Source organism: Petaurus breviceps, unplaced genomic scaffold, assembly GCF_028583685.1.
Source record: "Petaurus breviceps papuanus isolate PSGF00001 unplaced genomic scaffold, PetGlider_PUasm1.0 454, whole genome shotgun sequence".
Classification (NCBI taxonomy): Eukaryota; Metazoa; Chordata; class Mammalia; order Diprotodontia; family Petauridae; genus Petaurus; species Petaurus breviceps.
Genome location: NW_027186342.1, coordinates 3,052,733 through 3,073,300, shown reverse-complemented (window position 1 = coordinate 3,073,300; position 20,568 = coordinate 3,052,733). Strand labels below are relative to the sequence as shown.

Sequence of the window (20,568 nt, the reverse complement as noted above, 5' to 3'; positions counted from 1 at the left end):
CCACAGGCCCAACTCTGTTGTCCTCCACTGCCCACTCTACCCCCAACCTCTATGTCCTATCAGGGGCCCTGGTCTCACTATCTATAATCCACCTCTTTTACCTTATTCCTGGGAACGGGGCTTAGTGTCCAAGAGCTGATGGGCCCAGGTGCCTGGAGAGAGAGAGAGAGAGAGAGAGACACGAACATGAGGAGAAAGGGAGGGATAGGACTTGATGCTTGGGTTCTAGAAGGACCAGGTGGGAGAGGTGCTGAGGTTGATCAAGAAAGATCATTCTCATTTCCCCAAACATCAAAAGGATATCTGTTGGTGGTAACAAGATGCTAAAAGTTCAGGGGAATACTGGGAGAAGTCAAGCCAGGGAAGAGAAGGCTGAGGGGGTAAGCAGGGGTGGGGAACGTGGGCCCTCTTGGTCCTCAAGTATGGGCCTTTGACTGAATCACAGAACAAATCTCCTTAAAAGGCTTTGTTCTGTAAAACTTGACTCAGCCAAAAAGCTGCACCCAAGGACCTAGGAGGCCACATGTGGGCCTTGAAGGGGCAGGGATTCTCTTTTTTCTATGAAAAAAAAAGTGACCTTAAGATGAAGTAGAGATTAGACTTGAGGAGGGATTGTCTGTGATGTGTGGGAGACCCTAGAATCTGAAGGCAGCTGCTCAGAGATTTTCAGGCAGGTAGAGGGAAAAGACAAATGGCCTTCTTAGACTTAGGCTGCAATGGCAGGGTCTAGCCACGAGGGGGCAGCTCAGTCACAAACCCATGGGATGAGGGCCTGAAGGAGGCCGATTCCCCAAGTTCTGTGGTCTGTGACCCAGCTCCCCACTCCAGCCCATGTATGTCCCCAGACATCCCTTTGGGGGAGTGGTGTTCTTTCCCTTCACCTCTCCTGTACTTTACAACACTGCCCAGACTCAGGAGCTCCTTCCCAGGACCCCTGGGATGAAGGAGCATTGCCAGTTGGGTAGGAATAAGCAAAGTCAGGCTATTCCCATCCCAGTCCCTCTTCCCAAGTGTGTAGGGGAAGGGAAAGAGGAGGGACCTCCCTCCCCGAGGAGTGAGGGAGCCCTCACACCCAAACATGGGGCTGTGGAGTAACCCGAGCCCCCAACTGCCCAGATCCTAGGGGTTTTTGTCTAGTACTGGGGAGTCTCCTAAAGGCAGATCCAAGCTGTCTTGTGTGAGAGGTGATTGGAGATAGGCAGACATTAGGGTGCCTGTGTGTGTGCATTCAGGTGTGACCTGGGTTGACAATGTGACATTTTATTTATGAGGGATATAAAACCCAGGGCAGATAGGAGTCTCCGACAAGGACACATGGCATGTCATAACTGACTCTGAGTTCGGATCTGGAAGGCATTTCAGCAATTACCTAGTCCGGATTCCTTATTTTATAGATAAGGAAATTGAGGTGATGTGATTTGCCCAAGGTCACACCAAGTAGTACACAGCAGAGTCAAGATTCAAACCCGCGTCCTTGGGTTCCTGTGGTCCTATGTTCTTCCCACTTCATCAAGTAATCAGAAGCAACATGCAAAGTTTAATCCAGTTCAAGGTGCAAACTTCTCCATCCTTAAATCTTAGGTTTAGACCTTACCTTCCCAAGATGTTGGAGAATGAGTGGGGCTTCCCTTCCGGAGGCCTGAGTAACCTAGAGAGTCTAAGAGAGGGGAGGGGCTGGAGTTTGGGATGCCTGTGCTCCCACCCTCTCTATGCCAGAGACCAGAGGAAGAACAGACCAGAAAGCTGAGTAGTTGAATGTTAGGGGGCACTGCAGAGGGAGCGCCAGCTGGCCAGCAGGAAGCTGATCTGGGGGTCTCGGGTTTCCCAACATCAATTAGAGCAGCCAGTCAGGCTCATTAGCAGCCTGGGGCGCAGAAGTCATCAATAATAGATCCACCTCCTGTGCTTCCCCCCCAACCCCAGCCACTCACCAAGGTCACCCCCTCCTGAATCTACCCTTTCCTCTCCCAATCATTTCTCCCTAGAGTCTGTTGTCCTTCCACTCCAACAAGAGCCTTCTCCATTGTCTCCCTATCTGAGTGACTCTAATGAGGTATGGGGTGAGCATTAGGGTCAAAGATCTCTCTTGTCTCTGTCTCTCCTCCCCCCTCTCCCCACCTCTGCATTCATCTCTATCTCTACCTGACAAATCACCCCAGACATCCTGTGCCTCAGTTTCCCTTCTAGCATAACAATAGCTCATGTTTCTATGGCACTTTAACATTTAAAAATATGTACTCCTCAGCACCCATAGTATCCCCATTTTACAGATTAAGAAGCTGAGACTCAGGGTTTTGTGACAACCACGATTCAGACACTAGCTGGGTCTTCTTACTCAGGGCCAGTGCTTTTTCCATGATATCACCCTGCCTTTGGAAGGCTACTCTGATAGGTGTGAGGTGGAAGGAGGAAGCAAGAGTAGTTCTGAGCTGACAGTTCCCTTTTCTTCAGCCTGTGAAAGATAAGGAACCAAATTTATTTCCTCCTGGAGGCCAGCCAGCAGGAGCAGGAGAAGTCAGGAACAGGTGAGGATTGGGGCTAGACAACCTGGTCAGGCTCCCAGATGAGAACCCAGTGCTGAGATTCTCCAAGGTCCCTCTGACCCCTAACCTCTAGCACCTGGGAGCCTAGATTCCAAATCTCTGTCCTGAAACCTCTTTCATTCTCCTTGAAGCAGGACAGAACCCAGTTAGTTGTCCAGGACTCCAGTTTCCTAGTCCTGTCCTCTTGTCCTTGAAATGGAGCCTGCTTGTCAGGGAGGGAAAATAGATCTTTTCCCTCCCCCAGTAGATCGATGAGAAGGGACATAGTGAAGGAGATCAAAGTGTCCCAAAGATGGGAATATGAGCATCTGACCTCCCATTGATCAACTCCCTGGGCCCTTTCCAGCTCTAAGCCTGTGATTACTGAAATCCTGAGATCCCATGCCCTTCCCTCCTTGTGAGCCCAGGAGTCTTGGCCTCCAGCCCTTCCCCCCTTCCTTAATCTGTCCCCATTCCTGTGGCCCTCCCCCAGACTCATTCTGCCCTTCCCAGCTCCCAAAGGGCCTTCTCCCTCTGGCTTACTGACTCAGGCTGTCCAGAGAATGGGCTCAGCATTCTGGGACTTACAGGCTAGAGCTAGATGGTCTCTCTTTTTACCTTCTCTTCTTTACTAAGGGCAGGTAACAACAAGTCCCAGACAATACTGGCTTCACCCATCTTCTCTGCCACCTCCCTGAATCCCCGCTCATATTGCAGGACCGTGGGATGGTTCCTTTCCCCCTCCTAGTTCCACCACATCCTGCCTCATCACTCCCTCCAGAACTCTGGGGTACTGGGTCCAGCTCCAGATGCTCTCTGGGCCCCCAGCCCCACTGAGATCTATCAGGATCCATCCCAGTCCCTCTTCAGTTTCCTTAGGCTCAGATCTACCAGGACCCAACAATACACTAAGATATCACACACACCACAGCATTCTCTTCGCCAGGCCCATGCCTTCGTGCAGGACCCAGTTATCTTATTCCTCAGCCCATTCTTCCCCTGGGGACCCCAGAATCTCATTCCCCACCCAGTCATTCAATCCAAGGCCTAAGTGTCTCATCCCCAAGCCCCAGTTTACACTGCTGAGATCCCAGTACTCTTTTGTTCAGGGTCAGATCTCCCTTCAGGACTAAGGTGCTCTATCCCACCAGTATTCTATCCCCCAGTTTACACGGCCTGTTCCCCTAAGGCTCATCCCCTATTCCAGGACCATTATACTCCAGCCCATTTTCCTTTCCAGGATCCAGCTATCTTATTCTTCAACTCATCCATCACTCCCCCACCCCCAGGGCCTACGTGTCCTGTCTTCCAGGTCCAAATCTCCCTCCGGGCCCCGAATATCCCGTTCCCAAGTCTATATACTAAAGGACCCTTTGACTCAGTCCTCAGACTGCCCCCAAGACCCAGGGACATCTTTGCTCATTCCCGAATCCCACATCAGGAAATTCAGCCTATACTGTCCCAGGTCCCAGGTCCCATCCTGCCCCTGCCTTGCTCTGCAGCTCCCCAGGATCTGGGTAGTCTATCCCCCAGGCCCAGACCTCTTTTTACGAACCACGTAACCCCCAGTCCCAGGTCTTCCCTCCTCCCATCCAGATTTCCTGCCACCCAGATTTAGGGCTCAAGAAAGAAACAGGGAAAACCTGAGAGACAGAGCGAGACAGAAAAATAGTCTGAGAAAGAGACGGTCGCTCGGAGAGATGGATAGGGAGAGGTGCAGCCCTCTCCTACAGAGCGCCTCCTCCCCGGCCGGCCTCCCACGTCCCGGCCCCCTCCCCCTCCTTGCTTTCCTCCCTCCCTTCCTCACCTGCTCTCAGCCCCGGCCCCGCCCCCGCTCCGCCCTGGCCCAGCCACCAGCTCCTCCCCTGGCTCCTCCTCCCCCCCCCCAACCCCGCCAGATCGGCCCCCGGGACGGAGCCGCGCGGAGCCCCGAACGCCTGGGTCCCCAGCATGATCCTCGGTGAGTGGCCTCCGTAGCTCCAGTCTCCGGACCCCTGGGGTCCCCTCTGGATCTCCGCTCCCCTCAATCCTGGGCTTCGCGGTGACAGCAGTCCCCTGTCAGAGCCTGGCTCCCCCTCCCCCCACATCTGGCTCCACATCTGTGCCCCCCCCAAGAGTCCCCTTTCTCCCTAACGTTCACTACTAGAGGAGATGGGGGTAGGGGAGGACTAGAGTCCTCTAATGAATGTGCTGCATATTCATGAGACTCATGAATATTCTATTAAGGCGTCGGGGATTGAGGAGGGGGATTATTGGGGGGGGCGATTAAGAGAATTGCACCGCCACTACCACCTCTCCAACCCACATCCACACCCGCCTGAGCCACAGTAGAGGAGGAAAGGAGGAGGGTGGGAGCTAGGGTAAATTAAGGGAAATTAGAAGGGGAGTGGGGGGGGTGCAGTTTGGACCTAATGGAGACAGGGCAGAGTGGGGAAAAGAGGAAATTGGGTTGGGGTAGAGTAGAAAATCGAGGCTGGGAAGACTATGGATATAGTAAGGGAAGAGGGACTGGGGGGGGGAGTAGGGAGTAAGAGTAATGGGGCCTGGGGTCTGGGTGCTTCGAGGGGGCAAGGGCTGGGAAAGGGGTCACCAGGGCTCGGAGGGTTTTGTGGGGTAGGGCTGTAGGGAATGGGAGGAGGGGTGGGGAGCTGCCTATCCCAAAGGCCTGGGCGGCTCAGATCCTGTCTCTGCTCCTGTCTCAGCAACCGTCCTGGTCCTACAGGCTGGAACCTGCCCCACTCACTCCCAGTTCCATTCGATGGGAACCTGTACCCTCCCCACCCCCCCTTCTCCTCCTCCTCTTCCTACAGTGCTGCCCAGGGCTGGGGGAATCCAGGCTTTGAGGGGGAGTGGGCAGAGGGAGGGGGAGGGGATTCTGTCTGGCCTCTGACAGCCCCATAGCCAACAACATCCCCATCCCAGATGACCTACATCGAAAGGAGCCCTGGGGGATGGGGGTGGGGTGGGAGCCTGGCTCAATCTTGGTCCTCTTTATCTCGTTTCTGACTTTGTTTCACTCTGTTACTTTCCTCTAAATTCCCCAAGGCCCCGCTCTGACCTCTGATCTCACCCTGACCAGGCTGTTTTCTGACCCCTTTTAGGAAAGCATACAGCCCCCCACACCCACCCCAACCACCTGTAACTCTCACTCCCTAACCTACCCCCTACCTTGACGACACCTGGACTCTTTACTCCAGGCCTAACAGCTGCCTTCCTCTCTAGCGGCAACCTTGCCTCTTCCTTCTTTCCTCCCTGGCTCTTTTTTCCTTCTCTCCTCCTTCCCAACCTGTCTTTCTCTTCCTCTAACCCACTCTATTTCTCTTTCCTTCAATCCCTCTTGTTCTGCCTACATCTCTCCCTTGTCTCTCCCCCTCTGTCATTTTCCTCTTCCGTTTCTCTCTTATGATCCATCATCTACCTTTCCTTTTCCATCTCCCATATCTCTCTCCATTTCTCACCTTGTCTCTCCTTTCCTCTTCTCTGTGGACTCCATTAGTGGAGAAAGGAGGGACTGTCATAGACAGCAGTCCTGAAATTCCTCATCTTCCTGGTAGTACCCCTTTCCCCAAAGCTTAGGCCTCCAGCCCAGAGGCTCAGCATTCCTCAGGCCTATGTGACCCCACACACCCTTGACTACTCTGGGGGCCCAGGGACTCAGTGACAGCAAAATTCAGGTCCAAGATAAATTGGTTGAAGTTATTCTTTTCCTGATGCCCAATGGAGCTCAGGGAGAGGTACCCAGGCTCAAGAATGGCATAAAACCTGGGGCAGTAGCTTGGGTCCAGATTTCCTCAGAGCTCCCTGTCCTCACATCTCCCAGGAAGACACCATAATAACCCCTTACCCTGTGCCAAACATAACAACAGTGGGAAAAAGAGGGAGGGAAGAAGAGGAGTGGGGTAAGGCTGCCACACCTGCCAGGAAGAAAAGAGGGGAGAGAGAGAAACCCCAAAACGTGAGCTTTAGGCTCTATAATCTAAAGCCTATATTCTGGGCTCTAGATTCCGAATCGGTTTGGTTATGGTGGGGCTGAATTCGAGTTTTGTTCTGATAGAGCTAGAGACTCTAAGTCTGGGGTACAGTTTCTAATTCTAACCTACAAATTAAGATCTTTGACAGCTCTTGAATTCTAATGCCCTGACAGAAGGGGTCCAGAGGCCCCTCTGCCCTTCTGCACTGTTTAAGCCTGATTCTCCTTTCGCCCCATAGGACTCTAAAACCCATGGCCATTCCTCCCCCACTCCCCATCTCCCTACCCCCAGGGTGTGTGTATGTGTGTAGCAGGGAAGGGAGAAGGGAGCTGTTATTACAGATGATGGTTTAAATAGTTGCACATAATCATCCCCCTATCCCTTTCATCTCTGACTTCAAAGCATTTTCTAGTTCTTCCTGACTCCTTCCTGGAAAAGGGAAACTGAGGAAAAGGAGAGGTTGCTCTGGAACTAAGACAAAGAATGACCCAAGAATTTGCCATTCCCCCTCCCCCTCCATACACTCATATTCCTTTGGTAGGAATAAGAAAACTTGGGGACAGGGAGTAGGAAAGGAGTTCAAATCCCCTAGGACCTCCATCCTAGACCTGAGCCCCCACACTTACCCCACCTATTGCCAAGCCTCTTCAGAGGTAACTGTCCCCTCAGGGGTCTTCCCTCTTAGGTCTCCAGGGTTACTGGGGGCTACCCCCACCAAACTCACCTCCCTTCATCTTTCCAAGTCTCTTTCTTCCTTCAGGCCCAATTCAGATGCTATTTCTTCCGTGAAGTCTTTCTTGAAAGGATCCTCTGACTCTTCTCCCCTTACCTTTTCCTTTCCTCTAGTAAAAGGTGATTTCTTCTTCCTGAAATTTCTCTTAGCATTTTTCACATTTTCCCTTAGTTCATGCTTATTTGGGCCCATGGCTTTCCCCACTATCAGAATATAAACACCTTGATGTTAATCTTTTTTATTTTTTTAAACCCCAGGGCCTATCTGACTGGTTTTGTATATAGCAGGCTTTATGTATATTTGTTGAAGCAACTAGAATATTATTCTTGCCTAAAGCCTTTGACCTTGACCTCAACCTCTACCTTCACCCCTTGTACCTGACTCTGTCCTCTGCTCCTTCTTTGACCCTAACTCCAATGTTCTGATCTCAGTATTTCCTCTGCTTCTCCCTGGTTTGGGCTCCACCCCCACCCTTAAAATTAACCTCTCAGTTCCTCCCTCTGATCCTAATCTCATCTTGAACTCTAACCTGAGCCTAACTGTACCTAATTCCCTCTTTATTCCAATTATCTCTGGCTTTTGGTGCCCACATGGCCACTAGGTTTTTCCTCTTTCCCACCCCTCCCCACCCAAGACTTTGCACTAGCCCACTTTTTCTCAGTTGGAATGAGTGGACCTGACCCAGGGCTGGGGGCTGTGTCTAGAGGAGGAGGAAGTTGATAAGGGATAGGGCCTTAGTAACTGGGTCTAGAAATTCCTGAGTTCCTAGCTGAGAGGTGCTGAGGGGTGGGTTTCAACAAGAACAAACAGGTCCTTGAGAATCAGACTCAAGATGAAGATGGGATGAGGAGGGCCAAATGCATCTTGAGGCTAGAAGTAGAAATGAAACTAAATTAAAATGTAGCAGTAAGGTTGGGAATGAAGACAGATATCTAAAAAAAATCTGAGATTTTTTACCTCCGGGATTAGACTATTGATAGATTTAGTTTTTACAAGCCCTTGTTGTGTTGTGTCTGACTTCATGGGCCCATTTGGAGTTTTCTTAGCAAAGATAATGGAGTGGCTTGCCATTTCCTTCTCCAACTTATTTTACAGATGAGGAAACTGAGGCAAATGGGTTAAATGACTTGCCCAGGGTCACACAGAGAGTAAGTCTCTGAGGCTAGATTGGGACTCAGGAAGATGAGTCTTCCTGACTCCAGACACTGAGTGCTATCCAGTGCACTACCTACCTCCCTCTTCAAAGAGGGCAGGGCTCTCTCTGCCTGAGGGTAATTACTCAAATGAGCGTCTCTACCTTGCCCCAGCCTTGATCCAGTCCCTCCCTTTAGCTGTAAAACCCCATCCACCTACAAAAACCCAAACCTTCCTCTCAGCTGGACACCAGGATGCCTGGGTTCCCTATCTCGTTTTCCTCCCTCCTCTCTCAGACTCATCTAATCCAACCCATCCAATTAAATCCAACAAACATTATTTAAACTCTTACTAGGTGGGGGACCTTCCTCAAAATCAACCTTGGATTTGCTTCCTCCCTTCCCCCAGTGCCCTTGTGAAAAGGAGAAACAGTCCTACGTCCCCAGGAAAGAGGGTCTTTCATTGGCCCCATCCCCCAGCCAAACCTGGGGGTCCTGCTTGGAGCAGGCTCAAAGAAGAATGTCCTGGAATGGTAGAAAGAATATCAGTTTTAGAGCAACAGGACCTGGTTCTGAATCCTTGTAACCTTGGGCACCTAGCCTCCTGGGGACTCAGTTTCGCCATTTGTAAACTGAGGAGTGGAACTAGAGTCTAGAGATCTCCCAGTCCCCTTCCACCTCCATTATCCCAAATCGAGTCATCTTGGAAAATGGGGCCAAGCATCCCTGCCCCACCTCTCTTTATTTAGAATAGCTGGAATTTCTATAGCATGGCCAGTCCAGTGCTTTCCTCACAAATCCTAGCCGAGAGGAAACCAGGTATTATCATTCCCTCTCTTTTCAGAGGAAGAAACTGGGGCTTGAAGAGGTTAAATGACAGTTATTAGATAATCCCCCAGCTTGTATCAGAGACCAGGTCCCATGATGTCAAGTCCAAATGCTCTTTCCGAGATGTTTCTCTCTCTGTCTCTACTCACCCCCTAACCCGGCACCACACACCTCACCCTGCCCCTATCCCACACAAACACATCATGGCACAGGTGCAATCTGGGAAGAAAGGGTAAATGGTGTTGGCTAGGTACCAGAAAGCAATGAGCACTCAGACACTCAGAAAGCATCCCCTCCCCTTCTCCCCAAGACTGGTGGGAGATCGAAAGCTCAGGGCTCAAGCCCCTGCTGTGAGGGGGTGGGGTGGGGGTGGGTGCAGGTTTGCAGCTCTTCCCTGCCTTGTTCTAGGAATGGGGGGTTGGAGGGAGGATGAATAACCCAGAGAACTGCATTCAAGTCAGGGCAATGGGCACGGTGGCCAAGACGAGCCTCCAGTTCCCGTGTGTGTTGAGAGGGAGGAGTAGAAATGATAGCTTCCAGCCATCTGTGGTGGGAAGAGGGTGGAAAGGGAGGGTGCCGGGGGCTCTGGGAGAGCTCGGGTTTCTAGCACCATTCCTTGCTGCCACTCTGGGCTAGTTAATGCTGCCCAGGCCTGGTGTACCAAGGGATAAGGGGGAGGGGGAGGAGGAGGGCCAGAGAGCAAAACTAGGGAGAGGAAATGACCGAAGGGCCCTCATGTCCCACTGTCTGGTCTTAACCTCTCTCATTTTCCCTCTCAGTCTTCTTCTGTCACCATTTCTCCAGTCTCTGTCAATATCTTTCCCTGTATCCATTCCCATCTCTTTCGTTTAAAAATATTATTTATTTTAAACATTAAAAATATTTTGAGTCCCAAATTCTCTCCCTCCCTCCAGCCTTTCCCCCAATCACTGAGCTCTCCCATCTCTTTCTTTTTTCTCCTCTCTTTAGATCGAGGTAGCCAAGGGCATAGAACAAGTGTTCGATCCCTAGCTGCTGATCTAAAGAACTCAAATATCCCAAGCATCCACTTTCAGCCCCCTCCCTAAGCCCGACCCCAGCCTCTAGTAGCCCCCTGTTCCCTTCTGCACCTCCGAGACGGAGCACGACGACTCAGGCAGGCATCCTGACCAAACAATCCTAACTCAGAGTGGAGGAGATAGATGCCCCAGGACCCCAGGGACAAACTCCCCCTACCCTGAGCTATGCCTGAGTCCTCCCCCACCCCCTCCCTCTCTCCTCTGCTTCCCCTAATCCCTGCTCCCCCGCCCTCCCCTCTGCCCCACTTTTCCAGGATCCTGATTGGCTGATTCCCTTGGCCAGGCTTGGGGGGGTGGGGGGATAGCAGAGGGAGGGTGTCAGGGGCAGGACCCAGGAAAAGGGAATTTGTCAGGCCTGGAGCCCTGGGAGTAGGGGGGGCAGTGCCCTGGGGCAGTGGGCATGAATTCCACCAGGTATGAGAAAAAGGAGAAGCCTGGAAGAGGGAGTAAAGGAGGAGTTTAAAAAGGACCCAGGCGACCCTTTCCTCCTTTGAAAGGGAGAGGGACAGGAGCCAGGCCCTCAATCTCCCGATTCTACATTTGTTCCCGGGAAAAAGCAGGTGGGGGTGGTCGGTGAGCTGGTAAATGCCCTGGAGCTCCCCCAAGCCGGGCAGTGCAGGTCAGATGGAGGCCCTGCAGATCTCCCCAGCATAGCTGCCTTGGTGGGCCTCAGTTGGGCTCTTTTGATAGGCTGGTTTGGGGTGGAGGGGCAAGGTTTGGGAGGGCTGGGATTTTCATTTCCTCCTTTGGTTCAGACTTAGGCATTCCCCATTCTGATTGCCCTGGACTTGCTTCCTCCTTCAAAAGAGAAGCAGGAGATGCCTGGGTGAGAGAGAACTCAAATGGGATTGGGGGGAAGGGAGGAGAAAGGGAGGGGGGGAACAGAAGCTGAAGGAAGGTTTACATGTGGGGTAAGGACCCAGATGTTATTTACACACCCTTCTCTGAACCTTGTCTTCCTGATTTTGTATGATTTTAGAGTAATGTCAATTATTAGTTAAGCTTTGTGATGGGGGAAGGGGGAAAGGAACATGAGTTTCTTAAGTGCTTACCACATGATAGACGTTATACTAAGTGCTTTATAAATATTTGAACCTCATAACAACCCTGGCAGGTGAGTGCTATTATTATCCCCATTTCACAGTTGAGAGAACTGAGGCTTGCCCAGGATCCCATAGCTAGGAAATGTGTAAGAATGCATTTGAACTCAAGTCTTCCTGACTAGGCCCAGGGATCTGCCACCTAGACATTATTACTTAAGTGCTCTTCTGGGCTACTGAGGGACTCTGCACCCCAATTGCCCCCCCCCAAATCTGAGCCTCCAGTTCTCCTTTGGATCAGTAGACTGAATCCGAGCCATCTTTTTCCCTAATTAGTTTTCTTAATAGAAGTACAAAATGAGAGAGTAGATATTTCTGCCTTCTGCCTAGGCAGATTGCATCTTTTTTTTTCAAGTGGGAAGGATTCGAAGATCACAGAGTCTTGAGCTGGAAGGGACCTTAAGGTCCCTGAGTCCAAGGCCTTGGTTTTACAAATGAGGAAACTAAGGTCTCCAAAGGTAAAATGAATTGCCTAAGGACACAGTGCTCGAAATCAGCAGAGTCAGGATTCAAACTCTAGACTGCTGACTCCAAACCCATCACACGTGGAATATTGCATTCAGTTCTGCAATGTTCTTAGAAAGGATATATTGCTAATTTGGAGGCCAAGGGGCTCAGAATCGTGCCACAAGAAGGTCATTAGGGAAAAGGTGTTAGACTAGCTCTTCTTGAGTTCAGAAGGCATGATGTGGAGAAATGAGCAGACGGTGCATCCAATCAGCCTTCAGCTGCATGGAAGGACACACTTCCCAACAATTGGAGCTCTCCCAAAGTGAGAAGGACTGAGTCACCTCCCCCTCCCCCTTCCTATCCCCACATATCCCATCCCTCCTCCCTTTCACTGGAGGAAAGGGTCACCTGGGCTAGCACCTTCTTTCATTTCTCTTTTGTTCCCCCTTCCAGGCTGCTTCTCCCTTTTCTTATACCTGGTAGGAACTCATGCCCACTGCCCTAGGATACTGTTCCCAGTGTCCCCCCACCTCCCCCAGGGCCCCAAGCCTGACAAATTTCCTTTTCCTGGGTCCTGCCCCTGACACCCTCCCTCTCCTGTCCTCCCATCTCCTCCCCCCCTCCAAGCCTGGCCAAGAGAATCAGCCAATCAGGATCCTGGAAAAGTGGGGCAGAGGGGAGGGGCTGCCTTGGGATGCAGTGAGTTTCTCATGATGGGAGGTCCTCGAGTAGAGGCTTGGAATGACCACTTGTCAGGATGTTGTAACTAGGATTCATGATTTGAGTGGGGGTTGAGTTAGATGACCTTGGAGGTTCCTTCAGACAGTGAGAGTCCATGACTTTTCTGCCTTTGGGGTGCTAAGGGCTTGGGGATCCTCAGGGAGGAGGAAAAGTTCCAGATTCCTATAGGATAGAGCTTGGAATAAGGGACATCTTGGTCGCACGATTACCAAACACAGAGGTTTTTTTTCTGGGTCTGAAAAGTGCTTAGAGATCTTGGGGGATGGGAGAGATCTGGAGAAGGGAGAAGTGAAACCAGCCCTGGGGGGAAAGAAAGAGTTGCACCCTCCCTGTTTCTGTCACCATATATAGCACACTTATAGCTGAAGCCCCATGGAGCATGTATGGAGGGGTGGGGGTGGGGGGGTGGATGAACAGGAGAGACAAGGCAACTGCAGATGGGGAGGGCAGAGTCTACAACTGCCATCACTCAACCTCCCCCCTTCCCCTATAACCTACCTTCTCCCTGCTGCAGGAAGCCTGAGCCGAGCGGGGCCCCTCCCTCTGCTTCATCCGCCTCCCATCATGCAGCCCCCCCTCGACCTCAAGCAGATCTTGCCCTTCCCAATGGAGCCAGCCCCCGCCCTGAGCCTCTTCAGCAACTTCGGCACGGTAAGGATGGCCCTGCACCCTCTCTCAACCCCTCCCCCCTCCCCACCCTTCCCTTAGTCCCCACCTCTAACCCCCTTCTCTTTCTTCAAACTCCACCTTTTCCTCTCCCCTTACCACCCACCTCCCACTCTTGCCAGCCCTCAGATCCCACCCCTTCTCCTCACATTCTAATCCCTGTTTCTCCCCCTCAAGTTTTCATTCACACTTTCCTCTTAGACCAAGGCATACTTTCCCTTCAATCTCAATTCAGTGCTACTTTTATTAAAGACCTACTTAATAAAGATACAAAAAATAAACGATAGTATCTCTAGCCTAAAGCAGTTTACAATTCAGTGAGGAGATGTGACACCCCCACTTAATTCTTCAGACCTCATTTCCCACTCTCTCCTTCAGAGCCCACCATATATCCTTCCTTCACTGCCCATTTCTCCTCAGGTCTCCTTTCTGTATTAAAAATAGTCATTCCCCTTTCTCTAGCACTATAAGGTATACAGAATGCTTTCCTCACAACTCTGAGAGGAAGGTATCACTGTCACCATTTAACAGATGGGAAAACAGATTTAGGAAGGTTAAGTAATTTGCCCATGAGCACAGAGCTAGTATACATATAGGACTTGAGGGGTTTGAATTCTGTTCTCTGGATTTAAAATCCAACACTTATTAGTACTATTTGAAGCTTACAATGTACCCAGCCTAGTGCTGGGCACTGGGAGGGGTATAAAGAGTTAAAAAAAAAAAAGAAGGGAAGGGTAGAAGCATTTATAAAAAGCTTACTGTGTGCAAGGCTCTGTACTAATTCTTTTTTTATTTTCATTTTTTGCCAATATCTCATCTGATCCTTTTGTTTTGAGATATAAGAACAGGTATTGCCCTTAAGGAGTTTATAATCTAGTAAAAGAGATCCAGTTAACTTAAATCAAACACCAGCATGTAATTAACAGCAAACAGTAGCCAATTGCAAGCCAAATTTTGTGATACAGACTACAAGTCCTGAAAAAGTTCAAAGGAAAGGGGAAATCATGAGCAGTCAGAGAAGTCTTCCTAGAGGAGAAAGGCTTTCAAACAAAGGCTGGATAACCACTGGTCCAGGAGGTGGGAGATGAGATTCTTATTTGAGTATCATTTGGACTAGACAGCCTCTGAGGGCCCTCCCAACATCGAGATTCACAAAAAGCTTAAGGTTGGTGCCAACCATATTACAGGAAACCGTTCCACAGGAACTATAATTTAAATGGGTGATCAGACTACAAGGTGAGGTTTTACATTTTTACATTTTTTTTTACCTTGGTGTCTGGTTATGTAATACACAGCGCTAGCTTTAATTAGCTTGAAAACATCTAAGACTTTTGGGACCCCCTGTACAATGCCAGCTCGTATGTTTCTCTGCGTCTTTACTTCCTGCTACATAAACCCAGAGAGTCGAACTATATGACCTTTAAATCCCTTCTGGTTCCCAAGATTCTGTAGGGCTGAAATGTCCAACATGACTGCTGTGGCCTGAAATTCCCACCCTCAGAGTGGCCAAAGTGTTAAACCAATGATACTCAACCCTAATACCTTGTAACACTTGAAGTTCAAGACTTTCACGTGTTACAGTATTCTCTTTGTTACACAGAGATCTATAGTGTAAACAGTCAAAAAGACCTGGGTTCGATTCCCCAGCACTTACCAGCTGTGTTACCAATGAGAAATTACTTAGCCTCTATCTCTGAGCTCTTTTTCTCATCTGCAAAATGAGGTGAAACTGCTTGTTGTGTACTTTGTAACCCCTAGAGGGTTAGAAATGTGAGGTGCATGATGTCTAGGAAGCATGGCTAGAGTTCAGGATTGAATTATTAGTTGGGAGAACAAGGACAGGTCACCTAATTAACCCCAGGGCCTCAGGAAACTCTAAAACCATAAGTACACACACACACACACATACACATTACACACACACATGCAAGCACACTACACATATATGTATGTACATATATGCACGATATTTATTTATGTCAGGGTAATAGGTTCAAATCCCCAGACTGTTGACACTGTGTGACCCTACTGAAGTTACTTAACCTTTTTATGCCTCAGGCAATTCCCCTGGCCTTATTATTAAGATCTGCATTTGTATGTTTCTGGAAGGAGTTCCCATATTATAAGTTCTCTATGTGGATGAAACCACAGCCTGTATATTTGTGTATTAAAGTTGGTGAAGGCAATTGCAGAAGGAGTTTACTTATGCATTTATCATTGTATGTGTCAACTAGAGGCTGCTTCAATTGATGGGTCTGGAGTCAGGAAGATCTGAGTTCAAACTATGCCTCAATTTCCTAGTTGTGGGACCCTAGGCAAGTCACTTAATCTCTCTGACTCAGTTTCCTCATGTGTAAAATGGGGATAAATGATAGCACCTACCTCCCAGTGTTGTTGCTGTGAAGATCAAATGAGAGAACATTGGTTAAGGGCTTAGTCACTTAATAAATACTCACCAACTCCTTCAGGGTAGTGCTATGTTTTATTTCATCTATGTATCCCCACCCCCTAGCATGCTGTCTTGCACAGAGTTGGTACTTCATTAGAGTTAAATTGTTCAGGTGACAGAGAGGGAGGTGTTCAAGATGATTGATTACTGGTCTCCATCTTGAATGAACAATGGGGGTGAAAATAACAGAAAAAGGGGAATTGGGAAGTAGGTACATTGGTGGTGGGGGGGAGATGATGTGCTTAGTTTCAGGCACCTTGAATTTGGGGCATTGAAAGGGCATAGAAATAAAAAAGGATCCAGAAGGCCATTAGAAGTTCAGGACTGAGGACAGTGCTACAGAGGCCATGTGATGTTTTCAATCTGGAGTCAAAAGATCATGAGACCTGTAGCTGGGAGTTCATTTAGACCAAACCCCTCATTTTACAGATTAAGAAGCTAAGGTCCTTGGGGAAGCTAGGTGGTGCAGTTAATAGAGCAGTGACCCTGGAATCAGGAGGACCTGAGTTCAAATCCAGACTCAGACACCTAACACTTAATAGCCTTGTGACCTTGGGCAAGTCACTTAAACCCAATTGCCCTGCCCTCCACCCTCCAAAAAGCAGAAGAAAGAAAAGAAAAGAAAGAAAGAAAAGAAAAAAAGAAAGAAAGAAGGAAGGAAGGAAAGAAAGAAAGGAAGGAAGGATGAAAGAAGAAAAGAAACACTGTAGGAAAAAAATAAAAAAAAAATTTGGGGGGGGGGGAGAGAACAAAACCAAAACAATAACAATAACAAAACCCACATGTATCTTGTTTTTAAATCCTCTCTCTCTTCTCATCCCTGGAGAGCTATCCCTTTCTGATCACAAGGAATAATAATGAAATAAAAAGAGAAAGAAAAACATCTCACTTAGTTCTGACCAACCAATGAATCAAGTAAGACTGAGAATACTGTGTATAGAATATTCCATACCTGTAGTACCCACCTGTGCCGAGAAGGGAGGCAGGATTCAAACCTAGGTCCTCAGACAGCAGATCTTCAGCTTTTCCCACTATTTCATAAGTCAGAAGAGCTAGTTATTAGACTACAACTGGTCACAAATGCCTAATGGAATAAATAACAGATTTGGAGCCAGGAGAGACCTAAGTGCAAATCTGTGCTCTGAAGTTTGATAGTTTCTGTTACTCTGGACAAGTCATTTAACATCTCCAATCCCCAGTTTTGCATCTGTAAAATGGGAACAAGAATACAAACACTGCTCCGTAGAGTATTGTGAAAAAAAAAAGTTATATAAACCCGAAGCATCAAGCATGTAGCCTGTCACAACACTCATGAGTGGCCTGAACAAGATTAAAATGTAATTGGGAAATATAAATAAAAGTACAATAAAACATAGATAATAAATTTTAAAATGGGGATTAGTGGCCCCCCATTTCAGTTTAATTTTGACACCCTTGTGTAAACTATTAAACCTATGGACATATGAACTATTATTGATTTAAACTGCATAAAGGTTAATGCCTGGAACATATAGAGAGTGAGCCTTCCAGAACAGGCCACTTAACAGGAGATGGAAATAGGAAAAAAGAGCCAGCTAAGAGGAAACAGAGGAGAAGCTGGGGGGTTGGGGCTGGTGGAAGAAGAGAGGAGGGTCAAAGAAGACAAGGAGGGGAGGGTTTCAGGAAGGAGGGGATTGTCCGCAGTATCAGATGCCCCAGAGAAGTCAGGGAGGATGGGGGAGGGGAAGGGGAGGGCAGCATTGGTTAGGAAAGATCTGTTTCTTTAACAATAGGGATTTTCCTACCCTTTCCTGTCAGCTCCTCCTCAGATAGTAGTCAGCTCTTGAGTAGAATACACTAGTATTGGGTTAGAGATGAAAGGCACAGATCAGGAAACAGAGACCTACAGAGAGGAAGTGACTTACCAGGTCATTGGCACATAAAGAGGTCACACAATTTATTATTTATTAAACACCTACTACCAGCCAGAGGCAGCTTGGTGTAGTGAATAGAGAACAGGCTTTGAAACCAGGAAGAACCGAGTTCAAATCCTTCCCCCATGCTCTACTGGTCATATGACCCTGGGCAAGAGTACTTAAACTCCCAGTTCTCTAGGCTACTCTAGGTTCTGCAGAGAAGGGGTTGATCTGCATCGATAAAAGGAGTTTCTTCACCTGGGAGATCTCTAGATTTATGAAACCACAGGTTCAGTCTCTATGCCCATCTGTCCTATATGCTTGGCATTTGAGATCCAAGTCCCTGCCCTCAAGGAGCTTACCTTCACAGGTTAATAAGTTGCAGAGCTAGAGTTTGAATTCCGGTTCTTCTGCCCCCAAATCCAATATATTTTCTGTTACCACAGCAGTCTGGAGACCGTTTCAGGGGGTCCATGTGGTGAGGTCACAGCCACTTTCATAACAATACTAAGACATTTTCATTTCTAACATAATCAGTGGATAAAATTCACATAAACCAAACGTCTTTGGAGGGTCCTCAACAGTTTTTAAATCATTTTAAGACCAACAAGTTTGTGAACCGCTCCACTACACCTTCTATCTGTCTGCTCATTTTCCCTGGCCGACTCAACCCAGTTCTCCCTTTACAGCTCACAGAGGCCCGTGTGCTAACACCCCTTGCCTAACTCCATGCCCTTCCCAAACACTAGCTAGCTTCCAATTCCTAACCTTGCTTTCCCTCCGTCTCTGCTTTAAGAGGGGATGAAATGAGATCCAAAAATACAGGTTAGGGAGACGATGATCGAGGTATGGGGAAAGGGGGAGATGGGCGGAGTGCAGTTCTGGAGATGGGAGTTAGGGAAGGGAAAGAGGTCTTAGGTGATCTGAGGTTACCCTCTGTTGGTTCTGTCTCCCGCCCCCGCCCCGCGCCCTGCCACGCGTGGCCGCCAGAGGGCAGCGCCTGCACAGATCCAGAAGCTTGGTTGAGTCTTCAGACCCAGCCAGAAGGGAGCCCTAGCCTGATCGGCGTCTAAGGTCTTCCGCGGCGTGGCTCCCCCAGATCTACCAGACAGGGGGCGGCTCAGGGAGGGGCAGGGGACCTGGATACCTGAGTTCCGTTCCATCTTCCTCGCCTACAGGTGAAGGATGGTGCGCTGCTCTTAGTTTCCTCCAATTTAACCGGGGAGAGCAAAGGGACCCCTAAGGGAAAGCCGCGGCTTGCGTCCCCGTGCCAGAGGGAAGTGAGGGCAAGACAATGGATGGGGAGGATGATCGTGGTGAGGAATGAAGGGCAGGGTTCGAGCATGGGAAACAGGGACGTCAGAGGGGAGTGCAGTGCAAGGAGGCTCGACGCCAGATAGCGGACAAGACAAGGGTGCTTATCACGGGGCGCGGAGGTCCCTGGGTCTGTCCGCCTCCAGTGGACCCCTCTTTGGCTGAGATCTGGAAGGAGAATGGGACCCTGCATCCCCTAGTCCGGGACTTCTGCGGTCCCAGTTCCCGCCCCCGGCCCGGGTCCGCCTTCGGCCCCTCCTCCGAGGCGGAGCTCAGTCCCCGGCCGGTACCGCCTCCCTCTACCCCGGCCGGCCCGGCCGCACAGCCCCGAGCCGCACGGGCAGCGAGCGCCGCGTCCCTGGCCCGGCCCGGCCCCCCTCCGCCCGGGTCCTCCCACCCCGGGCCATGGAGTCGCGGCCCCCGGGGTCCCGCAGGGTAAGCGACCCCGGACCCCCCGCTCCCCTCCGCTCCCCTCGGCTCCCGCCGCTGCCGCAGCCCCCGCCTGCCCCTCCCCTGCAAGCTGCCTCTCCCATCCATTGAACCCCTGGTTCCCCCACAGGCCCCCACAGCCCTGAATCGCTCCCCACCCCCCCCGCAGAACCCCCCATCCCAAAAAAACCCGCCCAAACTGCCCCCCCCCCACTGGATTCCCCACCAGTCCCCCCAAGACCTCTTTTGGAGCACTCCAGATCTTCAGGCTGCTGCCACCACCACATCACCAGATTCTCTACCCTTCTGCAGATTCCTATGCCTTCCAGAGCCCACTGCATCTTCCTTTTCTCCCATGCCAGATTCTCACCCCAAACCTGCCCTCTTTGTGCCCTCTACATCTCCCAGGATTCCTTCCTACCCCTCCAAGTCTTCCACCTGCTTCTCTCAGACAAGCCCCTCACCCATCCTCCCTTATCTCAAATCTGGATGTCCCTCTCCTCCAGGCCCCTGATCTCTGGCCTTCTCTCTTTCCTTCCTATCGTAACCTCTTTCCTGATCTGTTTGTTTTTAATTCTGTGGGGGTTTTGGTCTGGGAAAAGGGTGAAGAAATCAATACAGGGGCACCTGGCTTTATCAGATAAGAGGCAATAGAATCAACCCCCCCTCCTCAATTTCCCTTTCTGGTTCCTCCTTGCTTTCTTTCCTCCCCCCCCCCCACCCAAACACACATAGCGCTCTTCCTGATTTATTCCTCCCTAGCTTCTCAAGAAGACAATACACTTTGATTTTTAATCTTTGAGAGTATCTAGGGGAATATATTTTGGGAACCCCCATTGAGAAGGACCCTGTATCTCAGGAAAAGGCTCAGGGGTGGGGATGGTCTTTGGAATATTCAGAACTGGGAGCTAGGTCACTTAAGTCCCCCTGACCTTGGCCTGAACCATTCCATCTCTGTGGATAGAATTGGGCCCAGGCATTCTAACACCAAGGCTGACATTTATTCCAGTTTCCTAAGAAGGAAGATACCCAGGACAGAATTATATGACGTGGGTATCACTCAACCTTCCCTCCCCACCTCCCCCCCTACCCCCTGCCCCATTCTGGCATTTACAGAGTTAAACTAGACCTTTCCCAGAAACTGGGAGTAAGATGGGGGAGCTCCTGAAAAGAAGGTCCTGTCACCCTGGAGAAGAGAAAGAGAATTAGACAGGGCCAGCTTTGGGTCAAGAAAGGTCGAGGGAGGGTAGTTGGGAAAAGACGAAGAAAGGACAGTGTC

The 20,568-nt window shown here is 49.9% G+C and overlaps 1 protein-coding gene across 3 annotated transcripts in view; it reads left to right on the top strand.

The window, feature by feature from the left end:
* Nucleotides 1-4,409: 4,409 nt before the first annotated feature.
* Nucleotides 4,410-20,568, top strand: part of ZNF385A (zinc finger protein 385A) — a 27,939-nt gene continuing 11,780 nt past the window's right edge. For 2 of the 3 annotated variants that reach the window (XM_069101298.1, XM_069101296.1), the window contains exons 1-2: nt 4,411-4,482; nt 13,051-13,187. In XM_069101298.1, coding sequence (XP_068957399.1) covers nt 4,473-4,482; nt 13,051-13,187 — 147 coding nt within the window. In that variant the 5' untranslated portion in view covers nt 4,411-4,472. Of the gene's footprint in view, nt 4,483-11,000; nt 11,072-13,050; nt 13,188-20,568 lie in introns of all 3 variants that reach the window. The other variant, XM_069101297.1, reaches the window with a different exon arrangement.